This window comes from Bos javanicus, chromosome 3 (genome assembly GCF_032452875.1).
Source record: "Bos javanicus breed banteng chromosome 3, ARS-OSU_banteng_1.0, whole genome shotgun sequence".
Lineage (NCBI taxonomy): Eukaryota > Metazoa > Chordata > Mammalia > Artiodactyla > Bovidae > Bos > Bos javanicus.
In genome coordinates, this window is record NC_083870.1 from 119,265,405 (window position 1) to 119,284,404 (window position 19,000).

The following is a 19,000-nucleotide window of genomic DNA, read 5'->3' on the forward strand; positions in this document are numbered from 1 at the left end:
ACCCAAGTTTTCTGAGGTGGATGAATTGTCCTGGGAAACAGAACAGAAACAGAAAACTGGGAAGCCCAGGGGACAAAGAAACAAGACAGCCTGCCTGAGAATGGTGGATGAGAGAGCTGGTCACTCTGGTCAAAGTGGCTGCATTGTGTGCGTGAGCAGGAGTGAGCAGAAACGGACAACAAGGGCATGGCCATCTGGGGAATGCACAGAGGGGGTCCATGTACGGGCTGGGTGACCAAGGTGTGTTGGGCAGACCCCAGCTCCACCCGTAACACCCAGCTCAAAACCTGATTTGAGAGGAGCCATCCTGGGCATCCCTGGTCTGACTGTCCCCTCTGCTGTCATGTGAGGGTTGGAGTCAAATAGCCCAGGAAAGAAATGCTGGACAACCCACTCTTTCACTTGCACTTCTACTGGAAAGTCTTGCCTCTCATGGATCACCTTCTAAGAACTTCAGGCTGGGAGGGAACATGGGGGCCATTGCTCCTCAACAGGCACCACTCACCACCACCCTCTGCCTGCACACATGCACTTCTGGGGAACTCTCTCCCTCCAAAGGCAGCCAGCTCCATGATGTTGCAGATCTGACCTCTAAGAAGCATGGGATCTCTTTGAAATCAGCCTTCACCCTCTCATGAACCCTTCATCCCCACCCTCCACCCCCAAGAGGCACTGTGGCTCTGTGCCCACCATTCTTCCCCACTCAACCATTCCTCAACCATCCCTCTGGCCACCACACAGCGGGTCCCCATGTCCCACGTGAGTGTGGTGGTCAGCCCTGTGCAGTGCAGACAAGGGAGGTCTGGGCTGTGACAGGGACAGGAAGCAGCACCCAGCAGGAGACGCAGACATTGAGCAAATGTGACCGTGTTGGAGGCTCCCACGGCTCCAAGCAGTCACCTCACAGGGTGTTCCCAGGAGCCAGGGAGGGGAAGGCATGCCCATCTCCTGAGAGTGTCGCAGCCCCTGTCCTACTGCTTCTCAGACCATGGAGGTGGTGTCCCCTCTCCATTTTTTCCAACACTGGGACATTGGCAGGAGGCTCCCTGACATCCTCAAGAATACACAGTGCTCTGTTGACACCATGACACTGTGGTCCAGGCTCCAGACAGTGAAGCTGAGATGGGGCTCAGGGGTTGCAGGAGAAGCAGACAGAAAACACACATTTGCCTCATGGGGGCTGGTTCCTGCTCTGTTCCCTGCCTGGAGATGGAGTCATCACCAACTCAAGAGCAGGTAGGTATAAGGCCCTCAGTTCGCATTTCTAAAATTAATGAATTAGTTACTGAGGCACAGATAATTTAAGATAAAATACATGAGCAAGTGTGGAAATGGCACCATTAGGAGGCATTTCCTTGGGGGTGGAAAGCTTTTCTCTGAGAGGAGGGACAAGGGCCTGCAATGCTGCTCACACTGCAAGGTCTCACTGAAGCACCCAGTCCCTGCCCCAATAAATAGCAGCTCAGACTTTACCACAGAGGGAATGTTTGTGATTTAGTGAATTGGAGGAAATCTTTGCATTTCAGGTTAGTCTGAGTGCATCAGAAATGGGCAGCTGTGGTCTCTTAGTCAGTGGGCAGTGAGGCACTAAAGGCTCTCTGGTTTACAAGAGATATGACCTTGTGACCTTGACCTGCTCCCTCTTGCTGCCCCGGCCTGCTCTCTGCTGTCTACTCTGGGTATCATCAGCTCAGGGCCATGTCACCCCACAGAAATGGAAACCTCTCACTGATGCCTCTGCAGGAGTTTGTGCTGGATGGATTTGAGGGTGGTCTGCAGACCCAGGCCCTGCTCTTTGCTCTGTTCCTGGTCCTGTACGTGGTGGCCATCCTGGGGAACCTCACCATGATCATGGTCATCACTCTGGATGCCCGTCTGCACTCCCCAATGTACTTCTTCCTCAAGAACCTCTCACTTGTGGACCTGTGTTATTCGTCTGTCATTGCACCTAAGGCCTTGGCCAACTTCCTGTCCTCCTCCAAGGTCATTACCTTTGAGGGATGTGCTACCCAGTTCTTCTTCTTCTCCCTGCTGGTCACCACTGAGGGATTCCTCTTGGCCGTGATGGCCTATGACCGCTTCATGGCCATCTGCAGCCCCCTGAGCTATCCCATCTCCATGTGCCCCTCGGTCTGTGCTCGCCTGATGCTGGGCTGCTACTCTGGGGGCTGCCTCAACTCCATTCTGCAGACCAGCTTCACATTCAGCCTCCCATTCTGTAGCTCCAACCACATCGACCACTTCTTCTGTGATGTGCCGCCTCTACTCAAGCTTGCCTGTGCTGACACTACGATCAATGAACTGCTCTTGTTTGGCATTTGTGGCCTCATCATCATGGGCACCATACTTGTGATTGTCATCTCCTACTGCTACATCACAGTGACCATCCTGAGGATGCACTCAGGAGGAGGGAGACACAAGCTCTTATCTACCTGTGGCTCCCACATGACAGCCGTGTCCCTCCTTTATGGGACTGTCTTTGTCATGTATGCCCAGCCGGGAGCTGTGCAGTCCATGGAGCAGGGCAAGGTGGTCTCTGTCTTCTACACCCTGGTCATCCCGATGCTGAATCCCCTCATCTACAGTCTGAGAAACAAGGACGTGAAGGATGCCCTGTGGAGACTGGGGCAGAAACATACAGCCATGTGAAGGAGGGTGACCAGATGGGGACAGTGTGTCCTGAGGAGAGGACAAGAGGGCTTTGGGGGAGGCACTGCGTTTGGTTTGACAAATTCATTCCTCATGACCCAATTCATTATTTCATTAAACATCTTATTCAACCTTTCAGGGAAGCACATCATGAAACACATATGCAAGTGTGAGATGCAAAGATGGATAAAGTATCTTTGCCACCAAAAGACTAATGGTCCACAGATAAGACCCTAAACTTGAAGGTTGATAACACACAGTGGACAGAGTTATTTACAGGGACTGTTTGAAGCAGGATATGGATCCCAATTCAAAATATACCAGTGAAGGTACATGACTAAAAAATTGTGAGATCTCTCTCTCTACTTTAAGGCCGAATCTTTGTAAATCTGCATTCAGCAATCTCCCTGAACTTCCTAGCAGGGGCCTTGGGACCCTCAGCCTTGGTCCTTCCTTAGAGATGGCATGGGATCACCCAGAACCAACCAGAGGCGTTAGGAAGACCATGCTTCCCTCAATCCCGACCTGGGCTGTTCCTCCCCTCCCCCTTCTGTTCACTGATGCTGCCACCCAACAGGGCAGCAGGGAGCACCTGTGCTCCTGCTTCAGATGCTCCTAGTGCTCCCTGCCCTGGGTTTCTCCCCTCAGACAGCACTGGGAGCCCCAGGGAGCCAGCATGGATGCCTGACACCCAAAGTTCCACTGGCCCTTTGAGAAAGTTAACTTAGGCAGGTTGATAAGGAACCCAAGCCTAAGTAAGACCCTTCAAGGAGGAGGTAAACATTCTTTCTTTTTCACATTCTTTTGCCTTAGACAAGTAGGCAGCAGTATCTCTTGTTCAAAGGCATGCCTTTTTTTTTTTTTTTTTTTTTTTGAGCTTTGGATGTATGTTAAGGAAGACAGTCCAGGTGAAAACTTTCATAGCCTTGAGCTCGGGTTAACCTGTTCCTTCTGGGTAATCTCATACTAATGTCATCCCAGGATGTATGTTCTGGGAAAGGGTCTGGACAAAATTCCCACAGCCTTGAGGTATTTTTTATCTGTTCCCAGCAGCTAGTTGAGAAGTATACAAGGCCCTGCTTAAACTAGTGAAGTGGGTAGTCTCCTGTCCCCTTCTGATGTCTATACCCCCTTATGATGTCTTCTATATGACAGAAGATTTCTCTGTCACTTTCACTTTAAGTAAAATTTACACAAAAGCCTGAGTGACTGAGACTGACTTTGGTCCTGGAGTTAAATCTTTTCCTTCAGAGACCATGAATCTGGCAGCACCGTTCACCACTAAGCTATTGGCTTTACCATCTACCTAACCAGTGACAGTGTCCTGACTACTTGTGACCCTAACAAATGGTGTCTTGTCGCACAGACATCTCTGAATAAGGGTGGAGGTCCTGGTGCTGCTGCGGAGAGCAGGGGGTGGAGAGAGAAGATGCACTTTATTGATGGTGAGCACAGCTCCCTGGCCCTCTGTCTCACACTCCCTGGGGGAAATGGATCCTTGGTCTTCACCTGCCTGTTCAGAGATCCATCCTTGTGCTTCATGGACCCAACAGACAGCCTGGACTGAGAGTCAATGGCCTCCTTGTCGTATCTCCCCTTGGTAGAGTCATCACTCCCGTGGTCACTACCAGGAGGTTGTCCTCTCTTCCCTGTATCCTCAGTGGGGACGCGCCCTGTCTCTCTGATCACAGCTCTCCATCTCCCTGCTCTCCTGCTCAGGAGGGCTGGGGAGAAACTGTAACACCCAGGCCATCAGATTGCTGATCACTACTACTCAAATGGAACATCCTTCAAGGTCTCTGCTCAATTCTTATTCCCACTATCTCATATCTGGCTTCATAATTGCTTCCACCTTTGCCTGTTCTTCTCCAAAATATCTTTTCTTTCCAAGTTGCATCACTCTGTCTCCCACTCTCCCTTGTTTCCTCTATTTCTCTCTTCATCTCACTGCTCCTCATTTTCCCTCCTTCCCCCCTTCCTTCCTTCATTGTTTTCTCTTTCCCTCTTCTTCCTCTTCCTCACTGTATTTTTTCATTCTATAAGTTTCCTTCTACTACCTTAATCAAAATTTCTAAAGGAAAATGGAAAATGTAATATTTTTCTATGAAGTGTAGATTTGCCATCATCTATTATAGTAAAATTTAATGGTACAAATATTAAGGAATCAGTGAATCTTAGTAAAAAATCATTAATTCTGAATTTGACTAAATCAGGAAAGCTGGTTCAATATTAGATATAGTAGAAATTCTCCAACAGTCTTGAAGAAAATGATTTTTAAACTCTGCACTTTGACTTTACCTCTATGTAAACTGACATGTCAGACTGTAGTGAAGATCACTGTACAATGTTAGAAGTGGTTTATTTGTCTTTTTTTTTCATCATGTTATAGCTTTGCAAGCTGCTGGTACATAGTAGGTTCTCAACTCACACCTGTTGCCTGATTATAATTTGAGTTCAGTGTTAATTAGTCATTGAACTCCAAAATACACACGATTCAGCTCTAGTTTGTTTATTGTGTTTAGGTGGACAATAAACACATTACATTGGAAGACTATACTGTAGTTTTGATGTTGATTTTATAATAAGCTTCAGAAGTGTCTACTTTTTAATGTAAAATATAACTTTTGCTGTAACTAATTTTCCTTGTACAGTTCAGTAGTGTTTAGCATACTCACCTTGTGTGAATCAGATCTCTGGAATGTTTTCATCTTAAAAGCCTGGGACTCCATACCCCAACTCCCTGTTTCCCCCTTATCTCCACCACTGGCAGCCATCATTCTGCTTTCTGTCTCTATCAATGTGACTTCCTCAGGTGCCCCAGATAAGTAAAACATACGGCATTTGTCTTTCTGCATCTGATTGTTTCACTTAGCACAGTGTCCTCAAGGTGTGCCCATGTTGCAAATGACAGGATTTCTATCCTTTTTAAGCCTGACTAATATTCCATCACATGCGTATGTGATGGATTTTTGTTAATCTCTTCATCCATCAAGGGACACTTGGGTTGCCTCCACCTTTTAGCTATGAGGAAGAATGTGCTGTGTAAATAGGCATGCACATATTTCAGAGAGACTGCTTTTTTAGTATATTATCAGACATTTGATTGTATCATTTTTTTTTTAATTTTGAAGAGAACTATATAGGACATTTCATCATGGCTGCACCTGATGTGAAGAACTGACTCAGTGGAAAAGACGCTGATGCTGGGAAAGATTGAAGGCAGGAGGAGAAAGGGACGACAGAAGATGAGATGGTTGGATGGCATCACCGACTCGATGGACATGAGTTTGAGGAAGCTCCCGGAGTTTGTAATGGGCAGTCAAGCCAGGCGTGCTGCAGTCCATGGGGTCACAAAGATTCATACATGACTGAGCGACTGAACTGAACTGTATCATTTCATATTCCCACCAACAGTCCATTCTTTGCAACCCATGGACTATAGCCTGCCACGATCCTCTGTCCGTAGAATTCTCCAGGCAAGAATACTGGAGTGGGTTACCATTTCCTCTTCCAGGGCATCTTCCCAGGGATCAAACCCAAGTCTCTTACATCTCCTGCATTAATAGGTGTGTTCTTTACCACGAATGCCACCTGTGAAGCCCATATAGTACTTTTCATCATGGCTGTATCATTTCATATCCCCACCAGCAGTGTGAAACAATTTCAGTTTCTTGATATCCTAATCAACATATGTTTTTTCTCACAGTATCCCTCATATGATTGTGAAGTGTTATATCTTTCTTCTTTTCACTTTCCTAATGATTAGCGATTTTGAGCATTTTCTTATATATTTGCTTGCAATTTATAAGTCGTCTTTAGAGAAATCGTCAAGTAGTGTGAACACCTTCAATTTGGTTATCGGTCTGTTTAATTGTAGAAATTATTTATATATTCTGAATATTATCCTCTTAGTAGAGATAAGATTTTTCAACATTTTTGGGCTTCCCAGGTGGCTTTGTGGTCAAAGAATCTGCTTACCAATGCAGGTGAAATGAGTTTGATCCCGATCCAGGAAGATCCCACATGCTGTGGAGCACAAAGCCTGCACACCGCAACTACTGAGCCTGTGCTCTAGATCTGGGGAGCTGCAGCTACTGACGCCTGCGTGCCCCAGAGCCCGTGCTCCACAAAAGAGGAGCCAGGGCAGTGAGTGTGTGCCACAGCAACGAGAGTGGGCAAAGTGAGCAGCTGCACACCACAGTGAGGAGTAGCTCCACCATCTGCGACTAGAGGAAAGCCAGAACAGCAACGAAGACCCAGCACAGCCAGCAAATATAAGTAAGATCATTTTCTAAAGGATTTCAACGTTTTCTTCCATGTTGTATGTTGCTTTCTCACAATGTCGTATATGTGCTTTAATGCTTTGATGTTTAATTTAAGTTGTAGGAACTCTCTCTATATATTCTGGATACTACCGTATATCAGACATACGATTTGCAAACATTTTCCACCATCCCACAGGTTGCCTTTTCATGCTGTTAAGACTTTAATGCACAGGTGTTCAACTTTGATGGAGTCCCTTGTGTCTATTTTTACTTTTATTTGGTTTGTTTCTATTAATTAATATATTTTTTAATTGAAGGATAATTGCTTTACAGAATTTTGTTTTCTGTCAAACCTCAAAATGAATCAGCCATAAGTACACTATATCCCCTCTCTTTTGAAACTCTCTCCCATGTCCCTTCCCATCCCACCCCTCTAGGTTGATACAGAGCCCCTGTTTGAGTTTCCTGTGCCATACAGAAAATTCCCATTGGCTATATATTTTACATATGGTAATGTAAGTTTCCATGTTACTCTTTCCATACATCTCACCCTCTCCTCCCCCTCCCCATGTTCATAAGTCTATTCTCTATGACTGTTTCTCCATTGTTGCCCTGCAAATAAATTTTTCAGTACCATTTTCCTAGAGTCTGTATATATGTATTAGAATATGATATTTACCTTTCTCTGACTTACTTCACTCTGTATAATAGGCTCTAGGTTCATCCGCCTCATTAGAACAGACTTAAATGCATTCCTTTTTATGGCTTAGTAATATTCCATTGTGTATATGTACCACAACTTCTTTATCCATTCATCTGTCGATGGACATCTAGGTTGCTTCCATGTTCTAACTATTGTAACTAGTGCTGCAATGAACAATGGGATACATGTGTCTTTTTCAATTTTGGTTTCCTCAGGGTATATGCCTAGGTGGGGTTGCTGGGTCATATGGTGGTTTTATTCCTAGTTTTTAAAGGAATCTCCATACTGTATTCCATAGTGGCTGTATCAATTTACAGTCCCACTAACAGTGCAAGAGCATTCCCTTTTCTACACACCCTCTCCAGCATTTATTGCTTGTAGACTTTTTGATGATGGCCATTCTGACTGGTGTGAGGTGATTGATATCTCATTGTAGTTTTGATTTGCATTCCTCTAATAATGAGCGATGTTGAGCATCTTTTCATGTGCTTGTTAGCCATCTGCGTGTCTTCTTTGGAGAAATGTCTGTTTATGTCTTTTTTTCCCACTTTTTGATTGGGTTGTTTATTTTTCTGGTATTAAGTTGTATGAGCTGTTTGAATATTTTGGAAATTAATCCTTTGTCAGTTTCATTTGCTATTATTTTCTCCCATTCTAAGGGTTGTCTTTTCACCTTGCTTATAGCTTCCTTTGCTGTGCAAAAGCTTTTAAGTTTAATTAGGTCCCAGTTGTTTACTTTCGTTTTAAATTCCATTTCTCTAGGAGATGGGTCAGAGAGGATCTTGCTTTGATTTGTGTCATGGAGTGTTGTGCCTATGTTTTCCTTGGAAGAGTTTTATAGCTTCTGGTCTTATATTTAGGTCTTTAATCCATTTTGAATTTATCTTTGTGTATGGTGTTAGGAATTGTTCTAATTTAATTCTTTTACATGTAGCTGTCCTGTTTTTCCAGCGCCATTGACTGAAGAGGCGGTTTTTGCCCCGTTGTATATTCTTGCCTCCTTTGTCAAAAATAAGGTACCCATAGGTGCGTGGGTTTATTTCTGGGCTTTCTATCTTGTTCCATTGGTATATATTTCTGTTTTTGTGCCAGTACCATACTGCCTTGATGACTGTAGCTTTGTAGTATAATCTGAAGTCAGGAAGGTTGATTCCTTCAGCTCCATACTTCTTTCTCAAGACTGCTTTGACTATTCGGGGCCTTTTGTGTTTCCATATGAATTGTGAAATTTTTTGTTCTAGTTCTGTGAAAAATTCCATTGGTAATTTGATAGTGATTACATTGAATCTGTAGGTTGCATTTGGTAGTATAGCCATTTTAACAATATTGATTCTTCCTACCCAGGAACAGGGAATATCTCTCCATCTGTTAATGTCATCTTTGATTTCTTTTATTAGTGTCTTGTAAGTTTCTGTGTACAGTTCTTTTGTCTCCTTAGGTCGGTTTATTCCTAGATATTTAATTCTTTTTGTTGCAGTGGTGAATGGGATTGATTCCTTAATTTCTCCTTCTGATTTTGCATTGTTAGTATATAGAGATGCAAGTGAGTTCTGTGTATTGATTTTGCATCCTGCTGCTACTGCTAAGTCACTTCAGTCATGTCCAACTCTGTGCAACCCCATAGACGGCAGCCCACCAGGCTCCTCTGTCTATGGGATTCTCCAGGCAAGAACACTGGAGTGGGTTGCCATTTCCTCCTCCAATGCATGAAAGTGAAAAGTCAAAGTGAAGTTGCTCAGTCACATCCTGCAACTTTGCTAAACTTACTGATTAGCTCTAATAATTTTCTGATACTATCCTTAGGGTTTTCTGTGTATCGTTTCATGTCATGTGAAAAATGGTGAGAGCTTTATTTCTTCTTTTCAATATGGATTCCTTTTATTTCTTTTTCTTCTCTGATTGCTGTAGCTATGACTCTCAGAACTATGTTGAATAATAGTGGTGAAAGTGGACACCCTTGTCCTGTTGATCTTAGGGGGAATGCTTTCAGCTTTTCACCATTGAGAATAATATTTGCTGTAGGCTTATCATATATGGCCCTCACTATATTGAGGTAGATTTCTTTCATGCCCATTTTTTGAAGAGTTTTAATCATAAATGGGTTCTGAATTTTGTCAAAGGCTTTTTCTGCATCTATTGAGATTATCATTTGGCTTTTATCTTTCAATTTGTTAATATGGTGTATCACGTTGTTTGATTTTCTTATACTGAAGAATCCTTGCATCTCTGAATAAAACCAATTTGCTCGTGGTGTATGAGCTTTTTGATGTGTTGCTGAATTCTGTTTGCTAAATTTTTGTTGAGGATTTTTGCATCTATGTTCATCACTGATATGGCCTGTAGTTTTCTTTTTTTGTGTTGTCTTTGAATTGGTATCAGGGTGATGATACTCATCGAATGAGTTTGGAAATGTTCCTTCCTCTGCAATTTTCTGGAAACAGTTTTAGATGGCTAGGCATTAGCTCCTCTCTAAATATTTGATAGCATTCCCCTGTGAAGTCATCCAGTCCTTTGCTCTTGTTTTTTGGGATATGTTTTATCACAGCTTCAATTTCAGTCGTTGTAATTGGTTTGTTCATAATTTCTATTTCTACTTGGTTCAATCTTAAAAGATTGAACTTTTCTAAGAATCTGTCCATTTCTTCCAGGTTATCCACTTTATTGCCATATAGTTCTTCATAATAGTCTCTTATAATCCTTTGTATTTCTGCACTGTCTGTTGTAACCTCTCCTTTTTCATTTCTAATTTTGTTGATTTGATTCTTCTTTCTTTTTTCTTGATGAGTCTGGATAAAGTTTCTTAATTTTCTTTATCTTCTCAAAGAATCAACTTTTAGTTTTATTAATCTTTACTGTTGTTTCCTTCATTTCTTTTTCATTTATTTCCACTCTGATCTTTATGATTTCTTTCCTTCTACTAATCTTGGGGTTTTTTTAATTTTTTGGTTCTTCTTTTCCAGTCACTTTAGGTGTAAAGTTAGGTTGTCTGCTCGATGTTTTTTCTTGTTTCTTGAGGTAGGATTGTAATTGCTATAAACTTCCCTCTTAGAACTGCTTTTGCTGCCTCCCATAGGTTTGGAGTTGTTGTGTTTTCATTGTCATTTGTTTCTAGAATTTTTTGATTTCCCTTTTGATTTCCTCAGTAACCTGTTGATTATTTAGAAATGTACTGTGGTATTTGTGTTTTTTACATCTTTTTTTTTTTTTTCTTGTAATTGAGATCTAGTTTCATGGCATTGTGATCAGAGAAGATGCTTGATATGATTTCAGTTTTCTTAAACTTACTGAGTTGTGACCCAAGACATGGTCTGTCCTGGAGAATTTCCTATGGGCACTTGAGAAGAAGGTGTATTCTTCTGGCTTTAGATGGAATGTCCTGAAGACATCAATGAGATCCATCTCATCTAATGTATCTTTTAAGACTTGTGTTTCCTTATTAATTTTCTGGTTTGATGATCTGTCTATCGGTGTGAGTGGTGTGTTAAAGTCTCTTGCTATTATTGTGTTACTGTCAGTTTCTCCCTTTATGTCTGTTAGTGTTTGTCTAATGTACTGAGGCACTCCTATGTTGGGTACAGAGATATTTACAATTGTTATGTCTTCCTCTTGGACTGATCCCTTGATCATTATGTAGAGTCCTTCCTTATCTCTTGTAATCGTCTTTATTTTAAGGTCTATTTTGTCTGATATGAGGATTGCTACTCTGGCTTTCTTTTGCTTCCCATTTGCATGGAATATATTTTTCCATCCTCTCACTTTCGGTCTATATGTGTTGTTAGGTCTGAAATGGGTTTCTTGTAGACAGAATTTATATATAGGTCTTATTTGTTCATCCATTCAGCCAGTCTGTGTCTTTTGGTTGGAGCATTTAATCTGTTTACATTTAAAGTAATTATTGATCTTTATGCTCCTATTGCCATTTTCTTAAATGTTTGGGGTTGATTTTGTAGATTTTCTTCTCTTGTATTTCTTGACTATACAGGTCCCTTTAACATTTGTTGTAAAGCTGGTTTGGTGGTACTGAATTCTCTTAACTTTTGCTTGCCTGGAAAACTTTCTATTTCCCCATCAATTTTGAATGAAATCCTTGCCAGGTACAGTAATCTTGGTTGTAGATTTTTCCATTTTTTACTTTAAATATATCCTGTCATTGCCTTTTGGCCTGCAGAGTTTTCTGCTGAAAAATCAGCTGTTAAGCACAGGGGATTTCCCTTGTGTGTTACTTGTTGCTTTTCCCTTGCTGCTTTTAATATTCTTTCTTTGTGTTTAGTCTTAGTTTGATTAGTATGTGTCTTGGTGTGTTTCTGCTTGGGTTTGTCCTGTATGGAACTCTTTGTACCTCTCAAACTTGATTGACTATTTCCTTTTCCATGTTGGGCAGATTTTCAACTATAATCTCTTCCAAAATTTTCTCATATTCTTTCTTTTTCTCTTCTTCTTCTGGGATCCCTATAATTCGAATATTGGTGCATTTGATATTGTCCAAGAGTTCTCTGAGACTATCTTCAGTTCTTTTAATTCTTTTTACTTTATTCTGCTCTTCAGAAGTTATTTCCACCATTTTATCTTCCAGCTCACTGATTCGTTCTTCTGCTTCAGATATTCTGCTATTGATTCCTTTTAGAGTATTTTTGATTTCAGGAACTGTGTTGTTTGTCTCTGTATGTTTATTCTTTAATTCTTCTAGCTCTTTCTTAATTGATTCTTGCATTTTCTCCACTCTGTTTTCAAGGTTTTTGATTACCTTTACTATCATTATTCTGAATTCTTTTTCAGGTAGTTTGCATATTTCCTCTTCATTTATTTGGACTTCTGTATTTCTAGTTTGTTCTTTCATTTGTGTATTATTTATCCATCTTTTCATCATTTTTTTTAACTTATTGTGTTTGAGGTCTCCTTTTCCCAGCCTTCAAGGTTGAATTCTTTCTTCCTTTTAGTTTCTTCCCTCCTAAGATTAGTCCAGTGGTTTGTGTAAAATTCGTATATGGTGAGCTTTGTGCTGAGTTTTTTCTTTCTTTTTTTTTTTTTAACATCTTATGATTTTATTTTTTTAATTTAAATTTATTTATTTTAATTGGAGGCTAATTACTTTACAATATTGTATTGGTTCTGCCACACATCATCATGAATCCACCACGGCCGTACATGTGTTCCCCATCCTGAACCCCCCTCCCACCTCCCTCCCCATACCATCACTCCACGTCATCCCAGTGCACCAGCCGCAAGGATCCTGTATTGAACCTGGACTGGCGATTTGATTCTTATATGATATTATACATGTTTCCATGACATTCCCCCAAATCATCCCACCAAAAGACTGTTCTATACATCTATGTCTCGTTTGCTGTCTCGCATACAGGGTTATCATTACCATCTTTCTAAATTCCATATATATGTGTTAGTATATTGAGTTTTTTCCTTTGTTTTTTTTTTTCCTCTGATGGGCAAGGCTGAGTGAGGTGGTAGTCCTGTCTGCTGATGATTGGGTCTGTAATTTTGCTTCGTTTGCTGTTTAGATGAGGCATCCTGCATAGGGTGCTACTGGTGGTTGAGTGATGCCGGGTCTTGTATTCAAGCAGTTTCCTTTGTGTGAGTTCTCACTATTTGGTACTCCCTAGGGTTAGTTTTCTGGTATTCTAGGGTCTTGGAGTCAGTGCTCCCACTCCAAAGGCTCTGGGCTTGATCTCTGGTCAGATTCCACAAGTAGTTTCTTATGGCATTAAGTGAGATTAAAACAAATACCCCAAAACGAGTAACCAAAGATGAACCCTGACAAATGGCAGTTACAAAATCAGGCAAATAATAATTAAGATAATGGAATATACACATATACATATACACCCATAAGCAAAATCAAAACAGCCCAACAAAAATAAAGTACAGCAGATTGACCCAGCAAACCAAGTTAATCAAAAATTATATTTACCAGTTAAGAACAAAACTAACTATAGCACAAACTGGGAAGGAAAACTAATGCAGGGTGCCAAGGGGAGAATAAAGCAATGAAAACAAAACTAACAAATATGTTGAGAAGAAAGGAAAGGGAAAAAAAAACTGAATAGATATGCAAAGTTAAATAGAGGTAGATGAAGAGGATTTATATACATTACAGATTAACTGCAAGGAGAAAAGAATAGTAGGAAAAGCAAACAAAGGAATAGATGTAGAAAAAATAACAATAAATTAAAAATAATTAAACTTTAAAAAAAGAGAGAGAAAAAAAGGAAAACTCCACAGAACTGCAAAAGCCCAATGTAGACACAGAGGTTTACAACAATAGTAAAAAATATGACTGAGGAAAAAAAAGAAAAGCTCAAAAGCTTAATTAGATTTCATAGTGACAAAAAATTGACAACTGCAACAGAGCGGGGAGGAGGGAAAGGCGGGGGAGAAAAAAACCCAAAGAATCTACAAAACAAGTCTAAATATAAGAATAATAAATGTTTTTCTTGAGTCACTGCTGTCAGAGTCCTTTTCCTCACTGGGAGTCACAGTCCACCCCACCTCCCTAGGATGTCCTCCAACACTGTGCTGGTCTCTGGACCTGCTGTGAGGGCAGCTCAGATTATAATCTGGTGCTAATCTTGTGTGTTCTTGCCTTCAATGTCCACAGCTATCAGAACAAGTGTGTTTTCTTTTGTGGGAGATCTCAATGTCCTTGTATATATTTCATAGACACAGAGTCTGCCCAGTTGATCACGTAGATTTAATGTGCAGCTTGTACAGCTGGTGCGAAGGTTTTGGGTCTTCTTTCTTAACCACACTGCCCTTGAGTTTCAATTGTGATTTTATTTCCACCTCTGCATGTGGGTCATCCATCCACTGGGGTTTGCTCCTGAGGCTGCCCTGGAGGACTTGGATCTGCCCCAGTAAAGGCCAGGTGTGGAGGTGGTGCAGCTGCTTGGGTTGCAGGAGTTCTGGCAGCACCAGATACTCAGGGGAGTGGTCAGCTATGGCAGCAGGAAATGTAGTGCTCTAGAAGGGTATGGCAATGAGTATTGGCATATACACTTCAATATTCTAGCCTGAAGAACTCCTCAGACAGAGAAGCTTGGCAGGCCACAGTCCACAGGGTGGCAAAGAGCCAGAAATGGCAGAAGCAACCCTGCAAGCATAGACACAAGGCTTTTTTTTTTTTTTTTTTTTTGCCTGTGGCAGCTCTGCCCCAGTGAGGGCTGGCATAAAGGTGCATAGCTGCTTGGCTTGCAGGGACCCTGGCTGCACCAAATGTGCAGGGACACAGATGGCCTCCAGTGCAGGAGTTACGGCCCTATCAGAGTCTTATTTTGAGCCTCTTGTAGCTGGTGATCAGGAGGCCTCTTCAGCCAGTCTTTTTCTATAGATCCACCCATTTAGGAATTTAGGCGGCTCCCTTGCCTGGGGTCCTTCTCAGTTGTTTGGTGCATCATGAACATAGAGGGGCCCTCCTGGCTGGGGTCCTACTCTGTAGATTGGCACATCAGGCACTTAAAGGGACACCCTAGGTGGGGTTCTTGCCTTGAGAACCCCATGAACAATATGAAAAGGCAAAATGATAGGATACTGAAAGAGGAACTCCCCAGGTCAGTAGGTGCCCAATATGCTACTGGAGATCAGTGGAGAAATAATTTCAGAAAGAATGAAGGGATAGAGCCAAAGCAAAACCAATACTCAGTTGTGGATGTGACTGGTGATAGAAGCAAGGTCCCATGCTGTAAAGAGCAATATTGCATAGGAACCTGGAATGCCAGGTCCATGAATCCAGGCAAATTGGAAGTGGTCAAACAGGAGATGGCAAGAGTGAACGTTGACATTCTAGGAATCAGCAAACTCAAATGGACTGGAATGGGTGAATTTAACTCAGATGACCATTATGTCTACTACTGTGGGCAGGAATCCCTTAGAAGAAATGGAGTAGCCACCATGGTCAACAAAAGAGTCTGAAATGCAGTACTTGGATGCAATCTCAAAAACGACAGAATGACCTCTGTTCATTTCCAAGGCAAACCATTCATTAACACAGTAATCCAAGTCTATGCCCCAACCAGTAACGCAGAAGAAGCTGAAGTTGAACGGTTCTATGAAGACCTACAAGACCTTTTAGAACTAACATCCAAAAAAGATGTCCTTTTCATTATAGGGGACTGGAATGCAAAAGTAGCAAGTCAAGAAACACTTGGAGTAACAGGCAAATTTGGCCTTGGAATACAGAATGAAGCAGGGCAAAGACTAATAGAGTTTTGCCAAGAAAATGCACTGGTCATAACAGACACCCTCTTCCAACAACACAAGAGAAGACTCTACACATGGACATCACCAGATGGTCAACACTGAAATCAGATTGATTATATTATTTGCAGCCAAAGATGGAGAAGCTGTATACAGTCAACAAAAACAAGGCCAGGAGCTGACTGTGGCTCAGATCATGAATTCCTTATTACCAAATTCAGACTTAAATTGAAGAAAGTAGGGAAAACCACTAGGCCTTTCAGGTATGACCTAAATCAAATCCCTTATTATTATACAGTGGAAGTGAAAAATAAATTTAAGGGCCTAGATCTGATAGATAGAGTGCCTGATGAACTAAGGAATGAGGTTCGTGGCATTGTACAGGAGACAGGGATCAAGACTACCCCCATGGAAAAGAAATGCAAAAAAGCAAAATGGCTGTCTGGGGAGGCCTTACAAATAGCTGGGAAAAGAAGAGAAGTGAAAAGCAAAGGATAAAAGAAAAGATATAAACATCTGAATGCAGAGTTCCAAAGAATAGCAAGAAGAGATAAGAAAGCCTTCCTCAGCGATCAATGCAAAGAAATAGAGGCAAACAACAGAATGGGAAACACTAGAAATCTCTTCAAGAAAATTAGAGATACCAAGGGAACATTTTATGCAAAGATGGGCTCGATAAAGGACAGAAATGGTATGGACCTAACAGAAGCAGAAGATATTAAGAAGTGGTGGCAAGAATACAAAGAAGAACTGTACAAAAAAGGTCTTCAAGACCAAAATAATCACAATGGTGTAATCACTCACCTAGAGCCAGACATACTGGAATGTGAATTCAAGTGGGCCTTAGAGAGCATCACTACAAACAAAGCTAGTGGAGATGATGGAATTCCAGTTGAGCTATTTCAAATCCTGAAAGATGATGCTGTGAAAGTGCTGCACTCAATATGCCAGCAAAGTCGGAAAACTCAGCAGTGGCCATAGAACTGGAAAAGGTCAGTTTTCATTCCAATCCCAAGGAAAGGCAATGTCAAAGAATGCTCAAACTACCGCACAATTGCACTCATCTCACATGCTAGTAAAGCAATGCTCAAAATTCCCCAAGCAATACGTGAACCACGAACTTCCAGATGTTCAAGCTGGTTTTAGAAAAGGCAGAGGAACCAGAGATCAAATTGCCAACATCTGCTGGATCATCAAAAAAGCAAGAGAGTTCCAGAAAAACATCTATTTCTGCTTTATTGACAATGCCAAAGCCTTTGACTGTGTGGATCACAATAAACTGTGGAAAATTCTGAAAGAGATGGGCAAACCAGACCACCTAACCTGCCTCTTGAGAAACCTATATGCAGGTCAGGAAGCAACAGTTAGAACTGGACATGGAACAACAGACTGGTTCCAAATAGGAAAAGGAGTACATCAAGGCTGTGTATTGTCACCCTGCTTATTTAACTTATATGCAGAGTACATCATGAGAAACACTGGGCTGGAAGAAACACAAGCTGGAATCAAAATTGCCAGGAGAAATATCAATAACCTCAGATATGCTGATGACACCACCTTTGTGGCAGAAAGTGAAGAGGAACTAAAAAGTCTTTTGATGAAGGTGAAGGTGGAGAGTGAAAAAGTTGGCTTAAAGCTCAACATTCAGAAAATGAAGATCATGACATCTGGTCCCATCACTTCATGGGAAATAGATGGGGAAACAGTGTCAGACTTTTTTTGGAGGGGGGCTCCAAAATCACTGCAGATGGTGACTGCAGCCATGAAATTAAAAGACGGTTACTTCTTGGAAGGAAAGTTATGACCAACCTAGATAGCATATTGAAAAGCAGAGACATAACTTTGCCAATAAAGGTCTGTCTAGTCAAGGCTATGGTTTTTCCTGTGGTCATGTATGGATGTGAGAGTTGGACTGTGAAGAAAGCTGAGCGCAGAAGAATTGATGGTTTTGAACAGTGGTGTTGGAGAAGACTCTTGAGAGTCCCTTGGACTGCAGGGAGATCCAACCAGTCCATCCTAAAGGAGATCAGTCCTGGGTGTTCATTGGAAGGACTGATGCTGAAGCTGAAACTCCAATACTTTGGCCACCTCATGCGAAGAGTTGACTCATTGGAAAAGACTCTGATGCTGGGAGGGATTCGGGGCAGGAGGAGAAGGGGATGACAGAGGATGAGATGGCTGGATGGCATCACCGACTCGATGGACGTGAGTCTGAGTGAACTCCGGAAGTTGGTGATGGACAGGGAGGCCTGGCGTGCTGCGATTCATGGAGTCGCAAAGAGTCGGACACGACTGAGCGACTGATCTGAACTGAACTAGGTGGGGTCCTACTCTCTAATTCAGTGCCTCAGGCGTTTGATGGGCCAGCCTCTCTATTGTTCACCTGCCATGCTGGCGTATAGGGAGAGGCTATGGTGATGGCTCCACCCACTTCGCGTGACTCTGCAGTCATGGCTGCCTGGCTTTCCTCCACAGGCATTTCCCCCACAATCTCCTCCCTCACATCCCCTCAATCAGTCTCTCTATTGTCAACAGCAGCTCTCACCCTGGGATTGCACCACAATCCCTAAACTCCAGTGCCCAGCCTCTATGCCTTCCAGGGGACCAGCATTCCTGTCCAGGATACATGTGGCTGCAGCAAGGACTGTCTCATTCTCATTCCATTTAGGCTGCCACTGATCAGCTGTTTCACTCTCAGCCTTAAATGTTCTCCTCTGCCTCAGACAATTGCCCCCGTGTGGGGATCAGTACCCTGCTTCAGTTCCCCTGCCCGCTGAGGCAGGTCCAGTCCTTCTAACACTCCTGTTCTTCCCCCTAGTTCCTTCATCCTACCGAGTTCTGCGTGGTTCTATAGATTCTTTTCCTCTGGTCAGGTCCTCCTGTCCGCTCTCAGCTGGTGTTCTGCATGCACTGCTGTCTGAAGGTGTATCACTGATGTGTCTGTGGAGAGAGATGTACCCCACGTCCACCTCCTCCACCGCCTTCTTGTTCTCCTATTTTTACTTTTGTGTCCTGTGCTTTTGGAGTCATAGCCGAAAAATCATTGCCAAATCCGACATCATAAAGCTTTTTCTTGTACGTTTTCTTCTGGGAATTTAGGAGGTTGATGTCATACAGTGATGTTTTTAATCCATTTTGAGTTACTTTTTGTTACGATGAAAGCTAAGGGGTCAAC

At 42.3% G+C, this 19,000-nt stretch overlaps 1 protein-coding gene across 1 annotated transcript; it reads left to right on the plus strand.

Moving 5' to 3' along the window:
- The first annotated feature begins 1,698 nt into the window (after positions 1–1,698).
- On the plus strand, positions 1,699–2,649 carry LOC133245380 (olfactory receptor 9S13-like). The gene has a single exon (XM_061413258.1). It carries the CDS (start codon positions 1,699–1,701, stop codon positions 2,647–2,649), a length of 951 nt encoding a protein of 316 aa, XP_061269242.1.
- Positions 2,650–19,000: the final 16,351 nt, after the last annotated feature.